At 49.4% G+C, this 27,280-nt stretch overlaps 3 protein-coding genes across 3 annotated transcripts in view; 1 reads left to right on the forward strand and 2 right to left on the reverse strand.

The window, feature by feature from the left end:
* shroom3 (shroom family member 3) overlaps positions 1-13,579 on the forward strand; it is a gene marked incomplete at both ends in the record, with an annotated part of 46,502 nt that extends 32,923 nt beyond the window's left edge. The window contains 9 exons of the mRNA XM_080529627.1: positions 1,714-2,887; positions 2,942-3,993; positions 4,216-5,452; positions 8,067-8,143; positions 8,789-9,771; positions 9,980-10,337; positions 11,574-11,679; positions 12,030-12,314; positions 13,250-13,579. Coding sequence (XP_080385753.1) covers positions 1,714-2,887; positions 2,942-3,993; positions 4,216-5,452; positions 8,067-8,143; positions 8,789-9,771; positions 9,980-10,337; positions 11,574-11,679; positions 12,030-12,314; positions 13,250-13,579 — 5,602 coding nt within the window. The remainder of the gene's footprint in view (positions 1-1,713; positions 2,888-2,941; positions 3,994-4,215; positions 5,453-8,066; positions 8,144-8,788; positions 9,772-9,979; positions 10,338-11,573; positions 11,680-12,029; positions 12,315-13,249) is intronic.
* Positions 13,580-17,419: 3,840 nt separating this feature from the next.
* sowahb (sosondowah ankyrin repeat domain family member B) lies at positions 17,420-19,940 on the reverse strand (the record flags this gene model as incomplete). The annotated part of the gene is made up of 1 exon (XM_080529628.1): positions 17,420-19,940. The coding sequence occupies exon 1, from the start codon at positions 19,859-19,861 to the stop codon at positions 17,420-17,422; it is 2,442 nt and encodes an 813-aa protein (XP_080385754.1). The 5' UTR covers positions 19,862-19,940.
* An 823-nt stretch (positions 19,941-20,763) lies between these two features.
* On the reverse strand, positions 20,764-26,585 carry ccni (cyclin I). The gene is made up of 7 exons (XM_080528745.1): positions 26,376-26,585; positions 25,708-25,864; positions 23,927-24,061; positions 23,265-23,339; positions 22,882-23,022; positions 22,415-22,645; positions 20,764-22,107 (listed from the first exon to the last, which is right to left on the reverse strand). The coding sequence occupies exons 2-7, from the start codon at positions 25,819-25,821 to the stop codon at positions 21,634-21,636; spliced, it is 1,170 nt and encodes a 389-aa protein (XP_080384871.1). The 5' UTR covers positions 25,822-25,864; positions 26,376-26,585; the 3' UTR covers positions 20,764-21,633.
* Between the last annotated feature and the right edge of the window lie 695 nt (positions 26,586-27,280).

The following is a 27,280-nucleotide window of genomic DNA, read 5'->3' on the forward strand; positions in this document are numbered from 1 at the left end:
TCCTCACCTCTGCGGTAACCATGGCGACTCCCTCTAGGACTATGTCTCGAGCTGTCCAATGAGGTCGGTTGTTCAGCTGTCAGGGAGAGGGAGGGAGAGAGAGGGACAGAGAGAGGGAGAGAGAGAGAGAGAGAGAGAGAGAGAGAGAGAGAGGTACATTGCAGCCCACTTGTGGAGAGTAGGAAGTGTAATTGAGTTGTTCACGGTTGAGGGACCGGCACTATAAGAGCGATTGTGCTGATCCCCAGGCTGGCTGACGTAGACACATTAATTATTGCAGCAGAAATATCAGTGGGCCTCTACCCTCCCCCACATCTCTACACATGCACACACATATATGCATGCATGCACGCACACACACATTCATGCACGTATGCTCACACATACACACACGTTTATGCATTTAGTCACACGCACACACGCTCATAGATGTACACAAACACACACATACACACCACACACACACTCCCCACCACCCTCCCTTCAGCACCTACATGACCATACAAGGGCAGCAGGCCAGAGGCCCAGTGTCTCTCCTCTCCTAGGCCTGGCCAAGCCCTGCTCTCCTAGGCCTGGCCAAGCCCTGCTCTCCTAGGCCTGGCCAAGCCCTGCTCTCCTAGGCCTGGCCAAGCCCTGCTCTCCTAGGCCTGGCCAAGCCCTGCTCTCCTAGGCCTGGCCAAGCCCTGCTCTCCTAGGCCTGGCCATGCCCTCTAGCAAGCAGGGAGGGAGGGAGGGAGGGAGGGAGGGAAGCACTTGCAGGCAGGACAGACAACTCTCAACTCTAGTCCTCGGGAGTCAGAGCCGCACATGTTTATTTTCGTTTAGCCGTTATTTTATCTGGGTTAGTCTCATGAAGAGACCTGGTGTTCCCCTGCACTAATACGCCTGTGTAGATTCAACATGTCAACCTGGTCAATGAGCGCTCATCAAGCCCTTGAGGAGTTTTATCAGTTATCAGTTGTTAGAAGCTGGACCACAACATAAATGTGCACCCCTGTGGCATTTAGAAAATATCTCATATTCATTTGACTTGAATTTATAAGCCGTTATTTGCGTCAAGTATTGATTTCTTACATGATGTCATTATTTGACATCTTTACAAGCATGTAATACACAAATCTGATGTATGAACTCTTGAACGCAGGCCATAAAGATAGCAGGAGAGTTGTGTGAATACAGTGGCTGGTTATTTATGGAGGAGCTACTTAATGATCCCTCCTCCGTCTGCGCCACAATCAACCAGTCTCTGTAATGATTGACTCTCCTCAAGCACATCACAATGAATATCACTGATGAATATCACTGATCTATCTGTCAAGGTTGTATTGTAAGACAATGAAGTCAGTGTTGTACTGATGTCTACTGTACCTTTATGACATGCAGGGTCTTGGACTGGTGAGAATGATCCAAGTGGTTTCATTTCCCCGGAAAAAAAGAAAAAGAGCTTTAATTTCAGACACAATAGCCCGGTTAATTAATGGCATTTACTAGCAGCGATCCTCTGGAATATTTCCTGTTCTCTGAAACCTTACTTCTGCCTATTGTGTTCAGAATAACAGACAGACAGAAAGAGGTAACTGTGAAGTTTAGTCAAACAGACTACTCAAACAAACTCTCTATCCCCCCCCCTCTCTCTTTTTATTGTATTCAGAATAACATACAGACAGACAGGTAATTGACCTCTCCCCCCACCCCCCCCTCCCTCCTCCCCAGTGCTTCTACCGCAGACCTGTCAGGGTATGAGTCAGGCTACCTGAGGAAGAGTCCTGACCAGTACAGTTCCCGAGGCAGCATGGAGAGCCTGGACCACCACTCCCACCCTGCCTACAGCTCCTGCCACCAGCTGTCCGCCTCCAAGTCCTCCAGCAGCATCGACCACCTCCACAGCAAACGAGACTCCGCCTACAGCTCCTTCTCCACCAGCTCCAGTATCCCAGAGTACCTGACGGCGGCGCCCTCCTTCAGTAAAGAGCGCTCTTATTCCATGGAGACGGTTCCTCAAAGGGGCGGCGGCGGGGGCGGGGCCGAGGGCCTGCAGCAGGCGGACATCCGCTACGTCCGCACGATCTACGACCCCCAACAGGGCGTGTCTCAGGAGCACGAGGTGAGCTCCGCCTCCGCCGCACTGCTACGCAACAGTGAGGCCCGCGGGGCGGGAGGGTACCGGGCCGGGGGAGGCGGGGTCAGTCACCGTGGCAGCAGCAGCAGCAGTAGCAGCGGCAGTGGCGGCAGTGGCAGCAGTGGCGGCGGTGGTAATTCCGCCTCCAACCGCCACAGCGTGGGGCCCATCTGGGGCCAGGCGTCCAGCCGCAGTTCCTACGAGAGCCTGAGGGGGGCGCCGCCCCCGGCCCCAGCGCCTCCCCTCCGCAGCGACAGCTACGCCGCCATCCGGAACCACGAGCGGCCCAACTCCTGGTCCAGCCTGGAGCAGGCCCGCTCGCTCAGGGCGCAGCACAAGGGCTCGTGGCACCACTCCAGTGGGTCGGTGGCGTCAGGCGGGAAGGGCTCGTACGGGCCCGAGGGCCAGCTCCACACGGTCATCGAGAAGAGCCCCGAGAGCAGTCCCACCACCAAGCCCAAACAGAGCTCCCTCCCCATCGCCCCTCCCCATCCCCAGGCCTCCTCCCAGTCGGGACGCCTCATGCTGCCCACGGGCATCTACCCCGTGCCGCCGCCCGAACCCCACTTGGCCCAGATGCCCACCAGCTGCCCCAGCCCCGGCAGCAGCGGTGTCTACCCGGCGCTGGCCAAGGAGAGCAGCAGGCATGCCCTCCACCAGGCCACCATGGGGCTGGGCGTGGGGGTCAGTGTGGACGGGGTCGGGGTCGAGGGGGCGTTGGAGAACGGATACCAAAGCAACCCTTCCTCCTATAACGTCACCACCACCGTCTCCACCAGCCTCCAGACTAACCAGCCCCACCACCACCACCACCACCACCAGCAGCACCACCACCACCACCACGACCTCACTCAGGCTCCAGCTCCAGCCCTGCAAGCCGACAGAGGAGGTCACGAGGAGGCCCCGACCCAATGCAGTCAGTATCGGCCTCACTTGAAGGCTGGAGGAAGTGGGGGTGGGGGTGGCCCCCCAGAGGGACAAACTGCTGTGGTCCCAAGGCAGAGCCACCAGGGCCACCAGGGCCACCAGGCTCCCAGGCCCAGCTCAGCCCAGTCCATAGGCCAGGAGAGGAGGGACCCCTACACCCCGGTCCAGCCCAGGGGAGAGAGGCCCAGGTACCCCCAGTCCCTGAGCACAGAGTACCCTGATGATAACCACAGCCACAGGCAGGGGAGGGAGGTGACCCAGAGCAGACACACTGAACACAGCCACAGCACTCACCCAGAGCCTGAGCCCTTGCCCAGTAAGGTAGCACAGGGCCAGGTGGCACAGGGGGGGGGCCGTGTCATCAGCAGTACCACCATCATCACCACCACCGCCACCACCACCACCCAAGCCCAGGGCAGCATGGTGGACCAGCGAGGCAGTGTTCACCTCAGGCAGTACAGCGATTCCAGTACCATCCACCAGAGGGAGCTCCACCCTCTGACCCGTCTGGAGAACGCCCTGGCGGAGGTGCAGCGCTGTGCCAGCCCAGAGAGCAGCCAGGGCAGCAGCCAGGGCAGCGGCAGCCAGGGCAGCAGCCACAAGGGCAGCGCCCGCAGCCTCTCCGTCCTGGAGAAGGTCAGCCGCTTCGAGCGTCGCGAGCAGGGGAAGCAGCGGAGCCAAAGCAGTAGCCTCGCCAGCCAACAGGGCAGTCAGCAGGCCAACCCGGGCACCACCTCCCGTCCCAACCAGCCCCAGACTCACGAGAGGTCCAAGAGCGCCCTCACCGGTTTGGAGGACCTACGGAACATGCTGGAGAGAAGCAACAGCAACGGACCCAACGTCGCCCAGAGGACACACAACTCCACCTCCTCACACGGGACGGATACGGTGGCCCACGAGGGCCATAGGGAGCAGCGGCGAGGGAGCAGTGAACATCCTGAACACAGGTAAGCGTATTCATTTTTTTACCATCATCATTTCTTTTCACTTTCCGATAATGACATGACTAAATGGGCACAGTGGGTTACAAGGCTCATGAATTTGCGTGTTTGAGATGATTCATGCCCTCGTCATCGTCTACCTTGACTTCCATGGATAAAGAACCAAATATGTGATTTTGTAATTTGGGTGAACTATCCCTTTAACAATATTTCCTATGTCCTTCACAGGGGTCTCCAGGACCCTGCGTTGGTGCTGCAGCGGAGCCGGAGCACCTTCCAACTGAGCCAGGATGAGAACGGCCAGGACCAAAACTTCCCCTGGAGGGAGGACCTTAAGGACCTCCTGGGCACCATCCAGGACACCTCCGACAACCGTACCTACCGCGACAGCCTCAAAGACGCCCAGTCGAAGGTTCTCCGCTCCACCTCTTTCAGACGCAGGGACCTCAGTGTCTCTACTGTCAGCCCCCCTCCTGTCCCCGCCAAGCACTTATCCCTGGACCGCAAGGCCCCCAAAACCAGCCCCAAACCGACTAGTAATATTGTCTCTACTTCTTCCACTATGACCTCCCCCCACACCCCCAAAGAGAGGCACGTGGTCACACCACCGGAGACGGAGAGGGAGAGGTACACCCCTCCGGAGCTCCCCAGCGTCCCAGCGGTGGGCCCCCCCGTCCGCATCGGGGGTCGTAAACGCCTCACCATGGAGCAGAAGAAGCGCTCGTACTCTGAACCGGAGAATCTGCACGAGGTGGGCATGTCGGACGGGGAGGTCTCCGCCCACAGGATGTTCCTCTCGACCGAGACCAGCGTGTCCGACCGGCGGCGGATGTTCGAGATGGCCGTCAGTCGCAGCCTGTCCGGCGCTCCCCCCCAGGCCGCCGCCGCCGCGTACCGTCCGGAGCTGAGGCAGCAGCAGCAGGACGCCCTGGCTGAGTACATGGAGAGGAAGAGGGGGGGGGTCCGGAGGTCCGAGGCGGGCCGTCTCCACCGGCCCCACAGCGCCTACCAGCAGCCTGGATCCTCCTCCTCAGACACCCGGAGCCTCTCCTCCACCTCCAGCATGATGTCTCTGCAGGACCCCGGCTTAGACGGCTTCTCTGGCGGGGGACGTCTGTGCTCCACCCTGCCCCCTGGCCTCTACCCAGGCAGGGTCACTGCCCGGCCCGCCCAGGCCCCCGCCGTCGCCCACCCAGGAGATGCCCATGGCCCCGTCACCACCCACAGGCCACAGGACTGGGCCTGGGAGGGAGAGCTGCTTAGACCCAGTTCGGCCCGGGCCTTTGAACCTCCCCGAAGCCTGGGGTTTTCCCAGCAGCGCGACGGGGCTTTCGAGAGGTTGGCTCCGGCACGCAGCTCCGGGAAGTCGGCCTCTGCAGAGGACCTGCTGGAGCGCTCGGAGAAGACGCCCGCTCCCCAGCACTACAGGTCACGCTCCTCTCCGTCGGTGGAGAGACTCAACCAGGTAGTGTACCCCCTCTCTCTATCTCTGTCTCTGTCTCTCTCTCCCCTCTCTCTCTCTTTTCCACAGGAAAAAGACAATAGAGGCACAACATTATATTAGCTCAGTGAAAACATGTGTTGCTTTCAGCTTTGGTTATAAACCTTTGGTTATAAACCTTTACATCACAGCTGGGCTTGGTGGGGGAAAAAAACACCATTCTCACAGCTGTGCCTGTATGAGCAGACAGCAGACAGATAAACTCAGTGTCTTGGTTCTAGGAGCAGGGAGCTAAGCCCAGTGTCTTGGGGCTGAGAACCCATGAGGAACCCATGAGGCAAGAGTCAGCAGGGTCAAAGACCGGTCTTGCCTACATGCTGCTGTAGTTTATTCTCAGGTTCAGGAATGAGCAACAGCAGGTATAATCAATCAATAGGTTTATTACAATCGAGTTGCAATGTGTTGCAACAAGGGATACAATCTCCAGCACTAGACAATCTGCAGTAGACAATCTGCAGTAGACAATCTGTCCAACCTCACAGCAGAGCAAGGCTTTCCATCAATCAATGTATAAAACCAGTGTTCCACACGGTTACCAACTGTATGAACTTAGTGTAGTGCAGGTGAATCCTTAGTGGTGTCCTGTTGGTCTAACGGTAGGTGCTCGCGTCTTCCACTCTGGAGACCCGGGTTCCCGAACACTGTATTTCACACTGAATGTCTGTCATGGGTTATTTGCCGTGTAGATGTATAGTAGTGAATGCCCTAACAGGTGACTAGGGTGGAAGAGGAGTCTGTCTGTCTGTCTGTCTGTCTGTCTGCCTGCCTGTCTGTCTGCTTGCCTGTCTGTCTGCCTGTATGTGTGCCTGTCTGCCTACCTGCCTGTATGTGTGCCTGTCTGCCTGCCTGTCTGCCCAGAGGGCACACAGGTGACCCTCGTCCTGACCAGGGATAGCTAGCTCCAACAGGAAATACCCAGAATCTTGGGACTTCCTGTGTGGTGCCACTGAGCCTGCCCGGGAAGCAGGGTGCTGACTGATAAGGCCCCTGTGCGCTGTGCTGTGGTTGGTCTGGCCAGGGTGGGGAGGAGCAGAGCAGCCATAGATAACGGACGTCTTTGGGAGCGCTCCGTGACGGTCGGGTCAGGAAACATGGGGGGGGGGGGGGTATGGGGAGGGGGTTGGGGGGTGGATAAAACAGCCATTTATCTCCCTCAGAGATTACACCCTTAACATAAACACAGCTTTTCACACGAGCGTGGGCCGCCGAGGGGGGTGCTAGTTAGGCTAACTCGGCTAGCTCGGCTAACTCACTCTGTGGACACAGAAGAACTGCTCTGACCTAAAAACGATTTGTAGTATTCCCCTTTATGAATTCACTAAACCAATGATAAGTCACATGACAACAACACAGTACAGTTCAGAAGGGGGATGAGGAGATCCTGGAGCAGGGGAGGCTGGTGGAGGTAGAAAGCCCTGTCCTCCGATTTCTACCTCCACCAGCGTCCCTCCACCCCTGTCCTAGAGTGTCGGTGAGAAAGCCGCTGCGTTGACACCGGTCGTGTCTGGTCTCAGAGCGGGGATCTCGTGACTCCCCGTAGACGTTTTCACAGCACATACCAGGCTGAGGAGCTAATCCGATGATTCATAGGCTCTGACATGTACACCCCGTGACGACTGCACTGGGGAAATACTCTGGCTCCAGATTCATCGCTGAATGTAAACACAAATAATCAGGAAAAGATCAGCGAGGTCATTCTTTAGGATGTGATGTATGCGTACGGACTGTTATCGTTTGGTTTTTGGTACGGCACGGGCAGTACCGGGGAGATAGTGGTCACGGCTGAAGCCCAGTATCCATAACAGTTTTTTCTACTGTGACCTGCTGTAGAAAAAGGGGTAGTGGTGGCCTAGTGGATAGTGAGTTGGACTGGTAATCAGAAGGTCATGAGTTCGAGTTCTGCCTGGGAACACCACCACTAGTATGCCTTGCTAAAGGAAAATCTCGCAAGACTTATCCAAATAAGCCTGGATTTTCCTTTAGCGACATTGATGGAATCACTGCCTCATTTTAAGTACCCCTGCTCCACTCCCCCCGCTATCCCTCACCTCCGCTCTTCCTCACCCCTACCTCCTCCTTCTCTCTCCCCTCTCTCTGACTGTTAGTGTTTTATTGTTGTAAATTATTTAACCTTGTTAAGAGAGCCAAAGAGCCATTGCTTTTTGGTCAGGCTGCATTTGTAAATAAGAATTTGTTCTTACATGTTTGCCTGGTTAAATACCCCCCTGGAGTAACGTAGGGCTAAATGCCTCACTCAAGGCATACTAGTGGTGGTGTTCCCAGGCGGAACTTGAACTCATGACCTTCTGATTACCAATCCAACTCACTAGTATCCACTAGGCCACCACTACCCCTTTTTCTCTGTAATCTCTAATTGTAAGTCGCTTTGGATAAAAGCATCTGCTAAATGGTTAAAATGTAAATCTGCTTTGCTTTGCATCTATAACCACAGTCCCCATGTATGACTGTGGACCCTGGAGTGTTTTGATTGACCCCATTCTATTTTTTTGATTCTATTTGATTCTATTCTACTGTATTATTGTGATATAACCAATCACTCACTGCTCTTGCATTTCAGGACTTCATGGGAGGAGACTTGAGAATGTTTGGGATCTTCTCAACAGATCCTCAACTGTTCACACTCGATGACAACAGGTATGTGTGTGTGTGTGTGTGTGTGTGCGTACCCGTGTGTGTGTGTGTGTGTACATGCACATGCACATGCACATGCCTGTGTGTTTGTGTGTGTGTGTCCACCCTCTCAGCACCACCCTCTCAGTAATGTATCAACTGCCACAATCATTACATATACAATTGTGACATTTCCAGCTCTCACAATCACATAGATGTGTCAGGCCAAAGTGTTTTCCACATGCAGTCACCCCCTCAGACGTCTCCCTCGAAGAACAACAGTTTATGATGAGAACTGAAAATGTTTTAAAACATGCTGACTTTTAAGGCAATACTCCTCCGGTCTCTTCCTTACTTGGTCAGTGAGGCTCTGGGCTGTTGGACTGCACTCGCTGTGACTCTGCTCACTGCTATTTTGGAGCTGAATTGTCCTAGTGCAGAATAGCTGGCATTTCGGGAGAAAACTCCCTGGCATGGAATGGAAAGGAAAATGTGATGAGAGATGTCAGGGATGTTTGTGATTGGGGAAACAGGGGTGGGACTGGGAGATAATAATATCAATTGTTGTGTGAGTGTGTGTGTGTGTGTGTGAGTGTGTGTGAGTGTGTGTGGGTGTGTATGTGTGTATGTGTATTCAAATGTTGTTGTTGTTGTTGTTGTGTGTTGTAGGGCCATAGAGAGCCAGAAGGTTGACAGGCTTGCGTCAGCCGCCTCCCAGCAGCGCTACATGCTGAACCAGGGCCCGTCCCAGAACAACACCCCCGTGATCCGGAGGGAAAGGCAGAGGAACCCGGACCGCCAGCGGGCTAACAGTGCCTCGGGCCTGGCCGCCTCCGTGGGCCTCCCCTGCCCCTTCTCCCCCCCTGGCACCCCTGGCACCCCTACCAGCCAGGACTGGCAGGCCAGCGAGAGGCTGAGCCAGGCTAACCTGGACGCCATTGCCTTCCCCTGCCTGATGGACAGTGCTGATACTGATGCCAGCGCCAGCGCTAACGCTAACGTTAGCCCTCGCCACCCCGAGAGCCAGAGAGACGGAGCCGCGCAGGGGGTGAGCAGACAGAGCTCCAGCGACACCAGCACGTCCGAAGAGACCCTCAAGGACTTCCCCAGGGAGGGGCCCTGTCCTCAGGCACCGGCCGCACCAAAGACTGCCCCGCCTCCGCCCTCGCATCCACCCCCGAGTCCGCCTCACAGAGAGGGCAGCAGGGAGAAGCCATCCTCTCCCACCCTGTCCCGGACCACCACCACCAGCTCCAGCTCCAGCCATGGCCCCTCTTCTCCCAGACCGCAGCCCCTCCCCTCCCTGCGGATCTCTGAATCCGGGTTCTCTGAATCGGGCGTCCAGACGGCGCCGCCGCCCCTGGTGTTCTTGCAGGACGACGACGAGGTGTTCCTGCCGCCGCCGCCACCGTCCCCGCCGCCGTCCGTCAGAGAGACCGACATCATCGAGGACTTCCCCCCGCCACCCTCCTTCCTGCCCCCGCCCCCCCCGGCGGCCAGAGAAACAGAGGAGGAGCAGATGGAGAGCGGTCGCCGTGAGCAACGGACCAACGACAGGTGCAGAGACTCACACCACGCCACACATACCACTGTAGCAGTGTCCTTCATGGGTTGTCTAGGAGGTCATGACATCAGCATCATAGCCCCTGAAAGTATTTTTGGCATGAATGTTAACTCATTTGATAAAAGGTAATGTGAGACACTGCTGTCTGTCTGTCTGTCTGTCTGTCTATTCAACTCTGCTGTCTGTCTGTCTGTATTTCATTCGCAGCTCTGCGTTCGTGGATGCTGTGAGGTCAGAGAGGAAGCAGTCAATCCCATCCCCCCAAACGGTACCCCCCTCTGGTACCAACGTGTCAGCCCCCCTGAGACCCCCTAGCCTCAACACTGAACCAGAGCCCCTCTCCTCCACCAGTCTTCTCTCAGAGGAGAGGCCCAGTGGTGGTACTGCTGCTGCTGCTGCTGCTGCTCCTGAGGCCTATGAGACCCAGGAGAGCCTGGGCCCAGAGTACCAGCTCCTTCCCAGGAGAGAGAGGTCTGCTGAGGAGCTGAGGGTGGAGGCACTGGCCAGACAGCTGGTCGCCAGGGACAGATCTCTGACCCCCATCCTGGACACCTGGGGCGGGAAGAACACCCTGGATCTGATGGAGGAGATCTTCCCCAGCGACGGAGCGACGTCGCCATGGCAACACCGGGGAAGCAGCTGGTTGGAGGACAGGTGAGGCGCGGCCGAAGGTCTGTGTTAGCCACATGGCCTCCTGGGAATGAGGAAGTGCAGGTTTTTTTTATTTATGTTATGCAAGTAAATGATTGGTCGGTGTATTGGGTCAGAGTTCATCAACACAGGTGCACAAAGAGCCTTTTGTGAAGGCTGATTATATTATGGCTCCCGAATATTGCTTTTCTTCTCTGTTATCACAACACAATGCCTCTAAAATTTACAGCATAATGACAGTTTAATGTTTTATTGAAGGATATTAAGAAAAAGCAACTGAATAAGCAACAGCTTATAACTTGTATTTGGGTTACATGTGTACACTATTATGTTTTGACTAAAAGTATGGTCGAACCGTTGCCAGTTTTTTCTCGTCATTGGTCCATGGACATATTGTTTGAAGAGAGAACGTTCACATTAGGGAGGATATCAATTCACACTGATGCAACAAAGTAGTGAGAAATACTGCAAACTGCTAATCTCAGCTGTAGAGCTCTGTGTAGTCAGGCAACATGGGACCATATCACGGTCATGCAGTCGGACTGTAACATGGCTTCCAGAGTGGAGAAGCACTGCCACCTACTGGCGTGATTTAACATGACATGTTTTAAAGCTAAATCATGTGTCCCTCCATATTTGCCAGGAGTTGTTTATTTAAGTAGGCAACTCCAATGTTATAATCCATTCGGCTACAATGGATTATTCTGTCTATTGACTATTCTTTATGTTCTCAGTTGGGTTTATGGATGTAGGTGGAGTGGGGGATGGAATGTTATGTATGTACCGTATGTAAGTATCGATAACATGCTTAGACATGTTTTAAAGAAGGAACAGTGGCTGGTCCAGTTGTCTAATTGTAGTTGTTTCACAGTTCTATTGTGTCTCAGGATTAGGGTGAGTGTGATTCACTACGGCCTGATTCTCCTGAAGAATGCATTTTTAGCATTCTTCCTGTCACACAAAATAGGCCAGTCATGAAAAGAAACTAGTCAGTACACATTCCTGATAGAAAGGAGGTGGTTTGGCGTGTGTGTGTGTGTGTGTGTGTGTGTGTGTGTGTGTGTGTGTGTGTGTGAGTGAGAGAGAAAAAAATCACACCCAAACACACCCCCAAATTACAATACAATACTTGCATGGGGCGTAACGTGAAATTCAGCACTTGGACAATGGACCGTTTCAGTGCTGGTGTAATTGTCAATACCTAAAAATAATTCTGAGCCACTCCCTTCATGTGTGTAGAAGACAAGATGGCGGCTCCTCTGCTGGGCATGCTCAGACCCCGAGCCCAGATGGAGGGATGGAGACCGACCTGGATGAGGAGGAGGCAGACCTCAGTCAGAGGAGGGTCAGTACCATAACCACCTTGGAGAAATGTCACCCCATCCTGGCTCATTATGACCCTATTCTCAATATCATTCATTGAATGTCAAATCGATTGACTGAAACAAAAGTGCCATTTTGTCCACCATTAAAAGGGGACAAAATTGCACTTTTGGAAACTTTTCTATAGGATCATGTGAGCTAAGGTTAAAGGATTATTACAAAGACAAAATGGCACTTTTAGGCACTTTCCCAGTGTTCCTTATGGTCTTGGGCATGGAACACATACAGCTCATACAGACATTCTGGTGTGTTCCTGTAGTAGGGTCGTCACTGTAGTTACACTATACTAACTCCTATCCTCCTGTCCGCTAGGTGGAGCTGTTGCAGGCGTTGACCCTCAGTGTGGCCTCGCTGCGCGGGGAGAGGGAGGAGCTGGGGGAGGAGCAGAGGAGGTACAAAGCCCTGATGGGCGACATGGAGGCGCTGCTCCAGGAGCGCTGCAAGCCCAACGAGTGGGACAAGTACCGCATGTTTATCGGCGACCTGGACAAGATCGTCAACCTGCTGCTGTCTCTGTGTGGCCGGCTGGTCCGCGTGGACAACACCCTGTCAGCCATGGACAGACAGGAGGAGACGGAGGACAGCGCAGAGGAGAGGGTGAGGGTCTCCCCTGCACGCACCAATACACACACACACACACACACACACACACACACACACACACACACACTTTCACACACACACACACACACACACACACACACACACGCACACACACACACACACGTTCACACACACACACACACACAGAACATCAGCCTTGGCCCTCAGACAGTCTGTCGTGTATGCAGTCATAAAGCAGCTGTATCAGCATGACGTCAGGTGATAGGATCAGCAGTGTCACGTCTCCTATCGGTGTTTTAGTCACAGACTGTCTCCGTCTGCGTGCGTAGACGCACTTCCACTGTGTACTTATCAGCCTGGTCCCGTTTGTTTTACTGGGGAGTGTTCGGGGGAGGTGACATCATCGTATCACCTCAGCCTCCCCCTTAATGATGGGGTTCATGAGATTTGTTTTAGTCATTGATGTGACAGAACTTCCTGGTTGAGTCAGTGATGTGTTTCGGGCGGATCTCTAAACTCTGCTATGCTCTTATCTCTAGATATAGTTTGTCATTTCTATTTTAGGAAGGTTTTCTATCTCAGAGGTCAGGGTTTGAACAAACTCAGCTGATCTTTACTTACAGTTTAAGTTGTGTCATGGTGTAAGAATGTAGCTGTGATAGACTGAATATAAAGACTTAATCAATGTGCCCTGGATTGCTATACATGACATCGCCTTTTTATCAAGACCTCAAACATTCTGTTTTCATTAACTAAATAAGTCAATACTACACTGTTGATAACTGTCATTAAATTAAGACATTTTCCTAATAGTGGAAATGTTATATTTTGACCACCAGGTGGTGCCATAGAATCATATGCATACTGGCTCTATAATGCTCCATTACAGGTCAGGTTATCTTGGTGATTAGGCATAGTAACAATGTTTTTGTTTTTTGTCACTAACAACAGACACTGTGTTTTCCCAGGAGTCATTGCAGCAGAAGCGCAGGCAGCTCTGCAGCCAGCATGAGGATGCCCGGGAGCTGAAGGAGAACCTGGACCGGCGGGGGCGTGTGGTCCTGGACATCCTGGGGGGCCGCCTGAGCGGACCGCAGCTCCGAGACTACCAGCACTTTGTCCGCATGAAACCAGCACTGCTGATTCGCCAGCGACACCTGGACGAGCTCATCAAACAGGGGGAGGAGCAACTGAACAAGCTTGCCGAGAGCCTGCCTCCTGAACACCACACACAGCAGCAGGCCCCCGGCCCCGGCCACACTCACTCTGCTCGCTCCCCAGCTGTGACCTCACTCTGACCCCGCCCCCATCGCTGCACTTGGTTTCGGCCAGGGAACAAACACACACACACACACACACACACACACACACACACACACACACACACACAGTACTTGATGAAGAGACAACAGCACCCTCTGGTGGTCGATAGTGATGACCTGGAGGGAAAGGGGCTTTATATGAAGGATGTCACCTTACTTTTTGCAAACTGCAGACTATAAGGGGTGAAACTCAATGTTCCTGTGGTGCCTCTACCTATTTATGCCGATGTTACTCGAGCTTCTGCATATTGTCTCCGTTCAATCTGTTCACTCAGCAAGAATTTGTCCCATACCTTTGGGTTGATTGAATACACTGTTGAGGGGTTGAGTGGTCGTACGTGCAGGTCAAAGCTTTGAGACACTTGGAATGACATTTCGAATTACTGTCAAATCATGTTATTCACAATATATACCAGTTTTAAAGAATACTACTGCCATTACATTTTTGTATCACTACAGCTCAGAGCACTTTTTAGCAGATTGACTACTGATTGCACAGAATCATCAGAATAAACTAGCCAATAAAGGTCTGTTGTCTTTTCCATCACATTAGCACGCTCACTCATTAATATGTCTATCTAGCTTCAATTATATCTAATCCCAACTCAAAAAATGATAGCACAAAAGGCTACTGCGACTTTGACATCAACTGCAATAATTATTTATATATAAAAAAATAAACGTGTATGTATTATGTAAGTGGCTGTACATAATGGTGTGCTAACCTCTTATGGTTTTTAATATGTAGATGGACAAAAAAACACATTTTATATTTTTGGAAACTGAAAAAAATATGCGAAATGTTTTTCAAATGTGGAGGTTGTTTTAGGGAGCCTGACGAAGGAATGGAGCGAGGTTAGAGTTGTCCTCGTTCCTATTAGGTAGCCCTCCTCTCATACAAGGCTGTGTGACAACGCTTGTAGAACAATTTGTTCCTTATTAGATTATTTGCTTGCAAGTCCATGAAAATTGTGTGGGGAGCTACCTTATTGTGATGTCACTTCCTATGATGTCTTGGTACAAAGTAGAACGAGAAAAAGGTTGAATTGTTGTGGGTTCTGCGTCGGTTTTGAGTTGTGTGGGTCTTGCCTACTGTAGAACGTTATCTGAATCCTGTGCCTTTTCACTATTTTATACCTCCCAAAAATGCATGCCAATTTATATTGTTCTGTTTCATATTGAGAGCACCTTTAAAGCATTTACCAGATTATCTTACTCCCAGACAAATATTGCAAGCACAGGCAAATTTGCCTCACCAATAATGGTGCCATCCATATTTTTCCTTGCAGCTTTTCAGAGGCATAACTGAATTCCCGGATGTATTTGACAGTTGATTATCCTAATCAAATTCAATCTTTGCTTGAAAACACTTCGGAGAGGGAGGACGATTGGAAAACAGATCCTCGTTTTACAAAATAAATCTATTTTTTAAACTGAGCCTTTGCGTCTTTGTGACTACTGTATATTACTATGCATTTATTAATTGTTTCTTTGACACAATCGACTTTACTATACTGTACGTTTAAATGTAATTTATAATTGTACCTTGCCCATTCCTGGCCCTTTTTCTTCTTCAAGTACTTGGAGTCTACTGTCTGTCATATTGACACTGCAACTATTTGCCTTGGGTTTCACAGACAGACCCAGAGTGTGTGTCTTGTTAGGGAAAGATGGCTCAACACAGCCAACTGTCTGTCAGAGTATCTGACATCTCATTTTTCACACTCCAGTGTACCTCCTGTACTCCCTGCGGCTGTAGGCAACTACAGGTTAAAACAGACTAAAGTTTGTTTTCAGATAGATGTATGTAGAATCCGATTAAATATACTGTAAAATACATTTGTTGATGATAAAACTCAGTGGTGTGATGGTTAAAGCCGGAGAATTATAAAAACATTATACTTTGCAAAAATGGTGATCAAATAAAGTATGATAATGATGCAACTAAAGATGATTTGCAGTCTAACAAAGTACTTGATAGAAGCAGGATTTGCATTTTATAAGTTAGAAGAGGCCACAAAGGCTGCTGGGAACAGCAGTCCTCAGGGCTTGTAAAGAGAAAGGAATACTCTGAGCCATTCATGTGCAATTATATCCTTTATTTTTTTAATACAAAACCATAACGCTGTAGCCAGACACCATAGACATATTATATAACAGGTTATACAACAACATAATAAATACTTTCTTGATTCAACAAAGCACTCATTACACCCAAACACACCCCCAGTGACAAGAGCAAACATGTCCGTATTTACAACAGCAAAGGTATGTGATATTTTAGGAGATTTTTTTTCTCCCAATATTTTGGGGATTTTTTTTTCCCAATAGGACTTGCAGGAGAATGCGAAAGAGCCCTCACTGACCCATCGTCCCATTAAAGTGTCCTCCAGCGCTGATGCTGGCAGCAGCAGGACAGCGACACAAAGGACACGTTTTCCTTGACATGCCTCATCACGTCCTACACAGAGCGGCCCTCCAGATCCAACAACAGGCCTTTCATTCCCCAGCTCCTGCCGTGATAGCACACCATGGCAGACGTCCAGAGCACAGCCAGAGAGGAAGAGGCCGAGAAGAGAGAGGAGGGGGATCACCTCAGCTTAAAAACTACCCCTGCATGGGACAGACAGACAAACAAAACAAACTGACTGAATGAATGCCTGTGTCATTGTTGGGTATTTAGTGTGTTGACCAAGTCCTTTTAGATAGACTATATAGTAAAGTCGATTCTAGGATAAGCTCAATTAAACATTAACTTGCAGAGTGGTTAACATTTTCACTTGTAGCCAATGTTGTCAGACACATCAAAGAGAGTGCTCGAGTACAGAGGTGAAATGAAAGCCAACATGGATTCTTTGAGCACCTCAGGAAATGAAGCATGCGGATACAGAACTAATACATACTGTATAGAGAACAAGAACAGTTCATGCGTGAAATGAATGCCAACCAGTGGAGGCTGCTGGAGGTAGAAGTTGGAGGATGGCCTAATGCATGCAATGGTATTAAACGATGAGCCCGTCTACCAATATCTACTTCCACCAGCCTCAAGTGAAGTCAACGTGGATTCTTTGAGCACCTTAGGACAAGAAGCATGGAGCTACATAACTGATACATACATAACAGACATACTATGTAAAGAACAAGAACAGTTCATGTGTCTTAAAGGTACGTGTCTACTGACAAGAAGTCCACTTTTCAGTCTCTTAGCCCTCTCAGGTACTTCAAGAAAAGTGCTCATTAGACATGCCTTGAGAAAAGATTCTTATCCTTAAAAGCATGACTGCATTCCTAAGTCAGAGTAAATCACCACAACTGAAACTCATCTGAAACTCGGCACTGACACAAAGTAAGAGGGAAGGAATGTTTTCTGCATGAAAACAAGCACAACAAAGCCATTTCCTCATCAGCAAATCAACATTTAGCCTATTTGATGCCTCCTGTACACAAATCTGAAGCATTTATATGAGTCATAATCCCATCCATTTGAAGTTCAACTGACAAATAAATAACTGATAATGTTGCTCCCATGTCCCATGATAAGTAAACTTTTGTGTATCAACTTTCTTTAGTCATTTGGAATAAAGTGACACAATTTGTGAATATCCATTCATTTTATACACGTCATTGAGAAATCTCAATACCATAAGTAACTTCTCATTTAATTATTTGGTTTTAACTTTTAAAATTGAATGAAAATGTGATCTTTTTTTTCCAAGTGACCAAGTAAGCCCCTTTTTTACAAGTGCCAAATCTAAGCCTAGAACACACAGCCTTGGTAAGAGGCCTGACCTCTGTGGTGGGTCCCGTCAGTTATGCTTACACAAACGTGTCTGAGGAGTGGTGGCCTGGGAACTTCAGCAGGGACTTGTGCTTGAGGAACGCTGCGATGGACGTGGACCTCTTCACGGCCGGGGAGGAGGGGGAGGAGGTGCCCGGTGTTCTCTCGGCTGAGGAGTACGACGAGCCACCACCTTTGCTGCCGCCACTGCCAGCGGTGATCGACTGGGGAGCCCCCAGCAGATGAAGCAGGTCCCGGGGGCCGCCGCGGCCCAGGTAAAACCACGCCTTCTTCCCACTGTTGTCCCTCAGGGACACGTTGGCCTTGAACTTATGCACCAGGAGGCGGAGCAGCTTCTTGTGGCCGTGGATGGCGGCCAGGTGCAGAGGGGTGTAGCCGCAGGTGGTCTTGGCGTCTACATCCAGCTCCAGCCCTACCTTGCTGACTCCGTACCAGAGTGTGTTGAGCACCCGGTGGTCGCCGTGCTTGGCGATCCAATGCAGCACAGTGTAGCCCGTGACGAAGTCCCTCTTGGTCAGCAGGCTTGGCTCATCTCTGAAGAGGGAGTAGATCGCTGGCCAGGTACCCGAGGCTCCCTTCACCAGCCACTCGTGCTCCACGGACTCCAGGGGCACCAGGTGGTGATGACTGCGGTTATAGTTGCTGTCATGGGCTGATGACTGGCTCTTGCCACTGAGGGCGTCGGCAGACAGGTCCCGGCAGCTGTGTGTCCGCGAGGCGGGTGTGGAGAAGGGGTAGCGGACGCTCAGGGAGGAGGAGAGTAAGACCAGGCGGTTGTGCCGGGACGAGAGGCAGTCCTCGGGGAACGGCTGGTCCAGGTCGGCCCCCATGCTGCGGCACATACGGCTGCGATACTTGCTGCTGATTCGCCGGACAGAAGGGCGCAGGAGCAGCTTGGCCGCCGGCGCCGACCTGGGGGGAGAGCCTCTGGCGTCATCGTTGTCATGGAGATGATCTGCGGAGTGACGCCAGGGGATCACTCTGGACTGCTCGCTGTCATGAAGATGATCCATGGAGTGGTGCCACGCCGGCCCGCTGTGCTCAAGGTCGCCATGGAGACTACCTGCTGAGCGATGCCATGGGGACCCGCTGGGCTCCTCGTCGTCATGGAGATGCCCTGTGGAGTGATGCCAGGGGGTGACCGTCCTCTCTGCACGGTGCATGACAGAGAGCAGCTTGGCGTTTTGGGCACGATGCAGCATCTCGTGCACTTTGGAGACCTGCTCACCTGAGAGGCCCCTGTAGTCGAGCGATTCGTCGCTGGTCCACTCCTCTCTAGTGGAGCCCTGTGGCCACTCGGAGTCTAGCGACGATGGGACGTGGAGGCTGTTGTTACTGGAAGCGGAGGACAGTTCAGCCTGGTGGTGCTCTGTGTGTTCACCACCACCACCAGCTGCAAGTGTGTGGTAGCTATCCAGTGGCAGGCTGCGGCGTTGAGGCTGGGCGACTCGACTATCCCCTGGGTACTTGATGTGAATGACTCCATCCTCTGGTCTTGGTAGGCTGCCATTGCTTCGTCTCAGCTCAGAGTCTGGTGGAGTGTATGGAGCTAGGCTTTCTGATATACATGGAGAGGAGATGGACATTCTGCGGTCACGTTCTAATGGGGTCTGCAACGGCCAGGCAGCGGCTGCAGAGTCTGGTTTCCTGTAAACATCAGCTCCATAACTCTGTGCTACAAGCTGTTCCACCTGTTCTGGGTGAGTCACTCCCACCTTGGTGTGTTGAAAATCAGGAGAACTGAAAATCCTCTCCTGACAGTTTGAGTTTGAATCTTTTGACTGGCCAAGTTGGGCACTGTGCATACCTTTGTGGTCCAGTTCTGGTACTTTAAGCCATGCAGTTTCAAAGCTTTGACCACTCCCATCTGACCCCGTCGACTCTGTTTTATCTGGCGATAGTTCTTGTGTGTTTGTAACCGAGGGTGGCGCGTGGTCAAACGCATTTGGAGATGAGCTTTGGATTGGTTTCCCGAAATTATTATATTCCGTTTCCACATTATCGTTGTTATTAAGAATTCCAGCCGACGGCAATACCTTGTTATCAGTGAGTTGGTTGATGTTCCTTGGCGGGACACGCAATTCGCTGTGGGTCTTGTAGGGGACGTGGCTCTGTGTCGACTCCTGTCCCCTCTCCTGGTGGCGGGTCCCTGCGGGTCTCGGAGATCGTTCCCTCCATGTCGCCTGCCGGGGGGTCCGACCAGGAGTCTGTGCCAGGTGGGATCCAGCAGCCTGCCCTCGGAACTTCTTCTTCAGCACAACATATGAAACTCCCTCCTCTTGCTTCACCACAGCCACGCAGGTGACAAACTGTTTAAACAATTCTCTGTTGCGCTCGCTGTTCTCGTGCTCTCGCAGGAAAGGTTTGAAATGAGCCAACAATTCTCCGTTTCTCACTCTTCCACCTTCTTTGCACTGGAGAAAGTATAACACCGAATCTTGAGTGAAATCGGTGGCCATTCCGACTGTTTGCTCGAAGTTTCAAAGTTCGCTGTGTGTGTCGGATGTTTCTCTGCCAGAAGTTAACTCCACCTCCAAGTTTAACTCCACCTGCACCTGAGCACCTTAAGCGCAGTGAACATGAGACCTGTCCCCATTAGTCTGTTTGTTGAGTTGAGTGCTTTAGAAGGATGACGTTAGAATTATACGGTTCTATCTCCATTTCTGTCAAAATTGAGTTTTTTTACATAATCTGATCCATTAGATGTTTATTAATGCCTGTGTGGTGTTATTTTTTATAATGGTGACATTTTTGAGTTAGTAATGAATAAAATACAAAGGTTCCATCTCACAAAACATAATGGAATGTGAAAACTTTGACGTTCAATATCTCTGAACTGCCCTAAACGGAGATAGAACCTTATCATTCTAAGCTCACGATCTGTCATTTACTTCTAGTCCACATTTCAGCATCAACTGATGTTGATAATTGAATAGGAATATTTTCATTGAGATATATTTCTAAATTGTCTCTATTGAACATTTATATCTGTGAGGTTTTTCATGCTTGTTTGCCTAAATGACTACACACATATACCTTGTCTCAACCCAGTCGCCTCACTCATTCATATATTCAATCCATGCACAACAGTATTTCAAAACTTGGACTAGATCAGGAATCTTTGCAACCCAGGATCATTTACCTGGCATATCTTGAGTCGTATAGCGGAAATGAGTGAGCTCAACCTGATCCTGGATAGCAAAAAAAATCCGAATAAAACATTATGTGGATTAAACGTTATGAAATACTGGGCCCTGGAATCACCTTCACCTCAGACCTATAAGTCTTTATAGAGATGAACTATCATATGTACGTTTATAAACCGCACAATCACTCACAATGATGACACGGTACAGAAAGACAGAGTTGGACACTGTTTCTTTATTCGTGCCGCAAGGTGTTCAGCAGTGCAGAGGCAGTTATAACCCCAGAGCAGGAAAGAGATTTTTGCAAAAAACAAAACAAAAAACAGAGCATGTTGTTTCTGAACAGCAAGAAAATGTATATTATGGGTTATTCTTCATCCCCTTCTTCTTACAAAGCTGTTAAAAAACAATGCACAAACTGGTTTGGTCAAATCCAAAACATTGTATTGCTTCAAAGAGTAAATTCCATTTAATGCTTTTTCGTAACTAGTGATAAGGAGCATTTTCACTCATGTTTCACTCTCTACCACAACAAGCTGGGAAGGGACAAAGACAAGAGGGGTGTGGGGATATTTATATTATAAAATCTGATAAACAATAAGAAATTGTACTTCACACATCACTCGGGCAAATGAACAGACATTCATCTACACACAAACAAACATTCTTACATTCAATTGCACTTTGAAGTGACAAATGTTTTGTGACGAGTCAGGACAGTGACACAACATGCAGTTAAAAGGTGAAAGAAGAAACAGAAACAAATATATAGATGGAAACTCAGAAAAAAAAGTAGTTAGGGTTGACAGAAATAAGTTGACAAACGTGACAGTCAGAATATTTCACAGACACTGGGAGAAGTAATTCTACTTTTTTTGAAGGACATTTTTCCTTTATATATTTTTTTAAGCCTTTTCTATTTGTCTTCAACAAATATGAATGAAATAGCAGCATTTCTTTTTTCGTGACTTTTTTTGGCTCAATCTAGCCGGGGGGAGATAATGCCCATGACTGCAGAACACTCTTCTTTCTTCCTTGCAGCTCAGATAAGATAAAGAGAAGGCCTTGTTTTTTCTTTCTCTTCACTAGGTGACGCTGACCGGCTGAAGGGGGGGGCAGGGCGAGGTGCTGCCCTCCTGCCTGACTAGCAGGAGGCTGCAGCCTAGCCCGTGCCCCTCCCCCGTTCCCCCCTCCTGGACGCTCTCTTCGTTGTAGAGGCGCTTGATCCCGTCGTAGAATTCGTCCACCTCCATCTCCTCCACCTTGCGCTTGGCTGAGGGCTTGGAGTGCAGGCGGACTTGCTGGTGGTGGCGGGGCTTGGGAGGAGCGAGCAGGGTGTGGGTGGTGGTGGTGGTGGTGATGATGGTAGGGACCCTGCTGGCCTGAGATGGTACTGCGGCTGGGGGGAGGTGTCGGGTGGACCGCCCTACCCGGTCGCAGGGGGCCAGGCTCCGGTGCAAGGGCTGGTAGATGTACACAGTGTTGGGAGGCAGGGAAGCTTGGTGTGTCAGGCGACGTGCAACCAGTTCTCGACAGCGGATCAGCTGTGAGCTATCAATCTAGAAGAGGGGTAAAGCAAAAGTATTGGTCATAATGTCAATGCAAGTCACAATACAAGTCAATTGTATGAAATATTGTTTTCCTTGGCTGCTATCTTGGACCAGGTCTCTCTCAATGAGACAATGGGTAAATAAAGGTTATAAAGAAAAGTAGGCTGTAATGGAACCAAACTGACTTTTATATTGGAGGATGACACCTCAATGTTCAAAATGACCCTAGATTTAAAATCATGTACTATACAATCCTTCAGGTCCTGAACACCCGTTTTCTGTAGACCGGTCTCCTGAACACAGGTGTGTAATGTACCTGTGCTTTCCTGAGCAGGTCGATAGTGAGAACCAGCCAGTCAGGACAGCACTTCTCCAGCTCCAGGGTGAGGAGGGCCAATGCCAGCATAGAGCCTTTGACCTGCATCAGTGTGTGGTCAGCCAGGCAGTGGTTCAGCTGCTGGGTGAGCAGAGCCATGTGTTGGGAGGCGTTTAGTCCCAAGAGGCTCACCAGGAACGGGGACTTGCAGGACAGCACCATCGCATGGAACTGGGATGGAACAACAAGAAGAATTGCATGTTATGTTAAGCTTTTTGGCATAGTATCAACGAAACCCATCAAAAGCTCAGCATCAGCTGGCAAGCTGAAGCAGAGCTGTCAATGTGAAATGTACATAAAAACCCTGTGCGCAAAACTGTTGAACAAATGTTCCTATGTGCCATGACTGAATATAACTGGCATAGTGTTCTCAGGTTTACTACGGATACGGATGTGGCATCACTCACAATTTGGAGGAATTCCAGCGGCGTTGCAGAGTGCAGGTCCCAGTCCAGCTTATCCAGAATGATCCTCTCCATTCGCAGGATTTCAGATCGAGAGCAGCCACAGCTGCTGCTGCTGGCCAAGTCGCTCAGCAACGGCACACGCTACGCGCACACGCACAGGCACACACACACACACACACGCCTTGAGTTACGGCAGACAGACATAACAGCAGCAGCCAAACCAAACATGAATAAACAACAGAAAGGCAGGGAATCCACTTCCCCTTTGTGTGCCAATTGGCACTTAGCACTCTAGGCATTTTAGACCAAATTGTCTCGCATACTATTGGCTAATTTTCACAGCTAGTGAACATTAGGAATTGTCGGGATGGGCTGGTGTTTACCTCGGCTTCCTCACTGGTTTTGGCAGCAAGGAAGTAGCAGCCGATGGCGATGCAGCGCAGGTACTTTGGACGGGCCTGATGAGAGATAGGGAGAAGATGAGTGAGATGTCATGATCACATCTAAAATCAGTGCCCTCTGTTGACTGCGAGGGCCCACAGAAGGATAACTCCCACTCTGTTAGCCAGCCAGGCTAATAAAAAAAAGTTACGTCAGACTCCTCTCGGATACAGGAAGATGACATTTAGATTAGTACAACAAAATGTATTTTTTGCTCTAGGCACAGCCCCCCGGAGCAATTAGAGGTTAAGTGCCTTGCTCAAGGGCACAACGGTAATGGTAGGCATCTTAGATATGATGCCAGCAACCCTCCAGTCACTAGCTCAAATGCAGCTCCCTCCTAAGGCTGCCCCCATAAAAGACATGAGAGCTTCTGTCAACAGACCTAAATAATCACACACTTCCTGATACTGTACTCTACAGTATGCTTCCTTCCTGCAAAACCAACCGTTATGAATAGGCTTCAGCCAATCAACAGAGCACCACGGCTTAATATTCACATCTCCACTTCAAGAAGTCCTTTACCTTACTAGTCTATCCTCTACAAGCATTACACACAGATCAATTACAAAAACAAAAGTAGGCTAATTGACATTAGTCTTACCTTTATAGAGGCTAAAAACCGGTCTAAAATACTGATGGCCAAGGAGAGGGTCTCTGGGTATAGCTTAAGGTTGCTGTGCAGGTCAATGAGCCAGCGGACAGCCTCATCACGCTGGTCGGGGGAGACGTCTGTATCCTGCAGATGGAAACACACCGTTAAGGTCAGCTAAAGACAATTCAAAAGTAACATTCACTGGTACCAAACTCGAGACATGGTCGACATAGCATGAGTGTCACAAAACACATTGCATGTTGTCAGTTAAGAGAGGAATTTATACAATTATAGGCCTATTGATAATATAACAATAATATATGCCATTTAGCTCAGCTGACGCTTTTATCCAAAGCGACTTACATTGCAACAAGTGGATACATTTCAGTATATATTACTATATTGACTGTATTCACTGACTCAAAGTTCAGTCCGATCACAAATGTCAGACTTGATTGAACTACAGTACAGTACAGGAACACTGGTGTTCCACAATAGGTCTAGCTAGGAGGAGATATCAGATATTGTTATGGAAACAAAGATGGCCGACTCGTTTGTCCCTTCCCAAGCAAACAAAGGGGGAGTTGAGATGAACCAGTAAATTAGTAACAAGGAATGGAAGGACAATGCTGCAACTGACCTTCTGAACCTTGTTTACCTGTAACCTGACTCGTCTAACCAGTGCTCCTTTACATGCCATGCAATCAACTTGTTGGTATTTTTTGCTCCAGGCACAGGGTCAGCCATAGTCAGCGCCCCTGGAGCAATTAGGGGTTACGTACTTTGATCAAGGGCACATGCAGCTCCCTCCTGAGGCGGTGATCAAACCAGCGACCTTCCAATTGCTATTCAGCCTCTCTAACCACTAGGCTACCACCGACCCCCGAGTCAGTGGAAGTTTATTGTCTCAACAACCTTCCTTAAATTGAACTGCCCCCAGTGCCCCCTCACTGTGTACCAAAGCCACTGAGTTATATCCAACCATTATGTTGTAATTTCACATAAAACAATATCTCAAGAGGGTACCTTATATGATTGTGAAATTGGTTACGGATAATCCCAACGACATCTATTGTATTTATGTTGTTTCTACTCATTCTCTATCTGGGTATTTCCACTTCCAAAGATGGTGTGTCGAGGTAAGATAATGCTTTACATTTAACGAGAAATATAGAAGCGCGCTGTGGTGAGTCAGCAGGAGTGAGAGATTAACAGTCAGGCATCCTTTTCAAATCCTATTAACTCACTCACAGCGACAACCACAGATAGCTGTAGCTGCTGGGGAAGGGATCAGAGAGCGCAGGGCAGTTACATTTAGATTTTGGGCATTTAGCAGACGCCTTATTCCAAAGCGACTTAATCAATACATTTGACTAAGCAAGTGAATCAGCAATTCACCAGTCATAGCAGGAAGAGTAATCTAGCTCAGGCCAGTTTGCATTGGCAATCGGATAAACTAATGTAACCATATGAAAAACGGATGCACTCACTGCATTGTAAATCGTTTTGGTTCAAAGCATCAGCTAAGTGGCATGATAATATAATAAATGATATTAAACACCTTACAGCAGACACACAGTGACATCAAATGAGTCCTCTGGGACAGACAACAAAGTCATTTTGTTGGAGCACAACATTATATCATAGCCTCTGAAAATGGTCTAGCTGTCAGGTGAACCGCTTCCTTCTCTTCAGGATTCAAGTTCCTTATTGACAGTGGGACACCATCTTTATATATGCAAATATAACATGATGCCTATGACTATGTTTAAAAGGGCAGGAGAGCTCACCTGACTGGATGGTTTCTTGGGCACGTACACCTTCCACAGTGTGGCTTCCCTAGAGGCTGCCTTTTCCAAGAGAAAAGACAGCCTCTGGCTCTCCAAGGGTTCTGGAAACTTCATCACTACCCCTGGATACGCCTACCTCCCCACTGGATACAGCTACCTGTGGGATATTACACAATGTTGGGGTTAAAACAGAGAAGTAAACATGTGTTCACAATCAGGTCTTGTAAGTGTTTTATCTGGCCAACAACATGTAATCCTGAACTGGCCGTTAAGGTTGTCGGTTCTGTTCGGGCTATTAAGACTAAAGCTGGATGTGATTATTGTGATATTCATCTTACAGCAGGAGACAGGTGCAGTGCTAGCTAAGCTAACAGTCCAGCTAGCTAGCGAGCTAAGCAGCTACGCAGTCTGAGGCTATCATAGCTTAGCTGGCAGGCTAACGACGTTAGCTAGCAACCTACGGTAGATTTTAAGTACACTATGTTGCTAATTGATGAAAGACATTTTTTTCTGTACACGTGCTAATCACTCGAAGGTAACCCGCTTGGATTCAACTCATGTGAAGCTTTTTTATTCAAAAACGATGTCGATATGTTAGACATAGCTTGAAGAGCGCTGTGCTAGACAGTCAGCTAGCCACTAGCTAGCGTTAGCTTAGCTTAGCTTACCTCCCCTGCAAAGCTGTGAGAACCACAGTTGGAAATCATCCGGTCCATTAAACTAAGTAAAACAAAGGGGTGAATCGGTGTCTGGACTGAAGTTACTCGTCCATTTTTAGGTTTCCATGTTATTTCTTTGAGGGGAAATTGGGGTTTTTCCAAATGTATAATATCAAAACTAAAGCGAACGGAATAGACAGATCTGTCTGCTTCCGAGGAGGGGACTGGGGAGAGAGACGAACCGCTCCGCCCACCTTCACACTGGGCTGCGCAGAGAGTCCTGTCATGTCAAATACGATGGTTGTAACAAATACTTTTCTTTAGTTTGTCAATATATATAATGACTGATAATTTAGGAAAGTGTTGTTTACTGAGGAAGATATTGATTTTGTACATGTTTAAATGTATTTGCATTTCACTGTTTGGTTGGACTATTTTCTATTGCGAATGAATCCATCTAAAATATCGTGACGTTAGAATTACAAAGTTCTATCTCCATTTTTGTCAAAATTGAGTTTGTTACATAATCTGATCCATTAGGTGTTTATTAATGCCTGTGTGGTGTTATTTTTAAAATGTTGAAATTTTTGAGTTAGTAATTAATACAATACAAAGGTTCCATCTCACAAAACATAATGGAATGTAAAAACTTTGACGCTCAATATCTCTGAACTGCCCTAAACGGAGATAGAACCTTATCATTCTAAGCTCACGATATGTTGTACGTTTCAGATGTTTAGACACACAGCCATTCAGACACGAACAGCAGCGCAACACGACCCCAGGCGTCGTAAACGAGAGGATCAGCACACAGTGCCAACGAGATTGTTAAAAAACAATATACACTAGCAGTATTATACTTGCATGAATCTCCGAACATTTCTCGACAAGACTATCAGTAACCTGAATGACTG

Source organism: Nansenia antarctica (genome assembly GCF_963989245.1).
Source record: "Nansenia antarctica genome assembly, chromosome: 4".
Lineage (NCBI taxonomy): Eukaryota > Metazoa > Chordata > Actinopteri > Argentiniformes > Microstomatidae > Nansenia > Nansenia antarctica.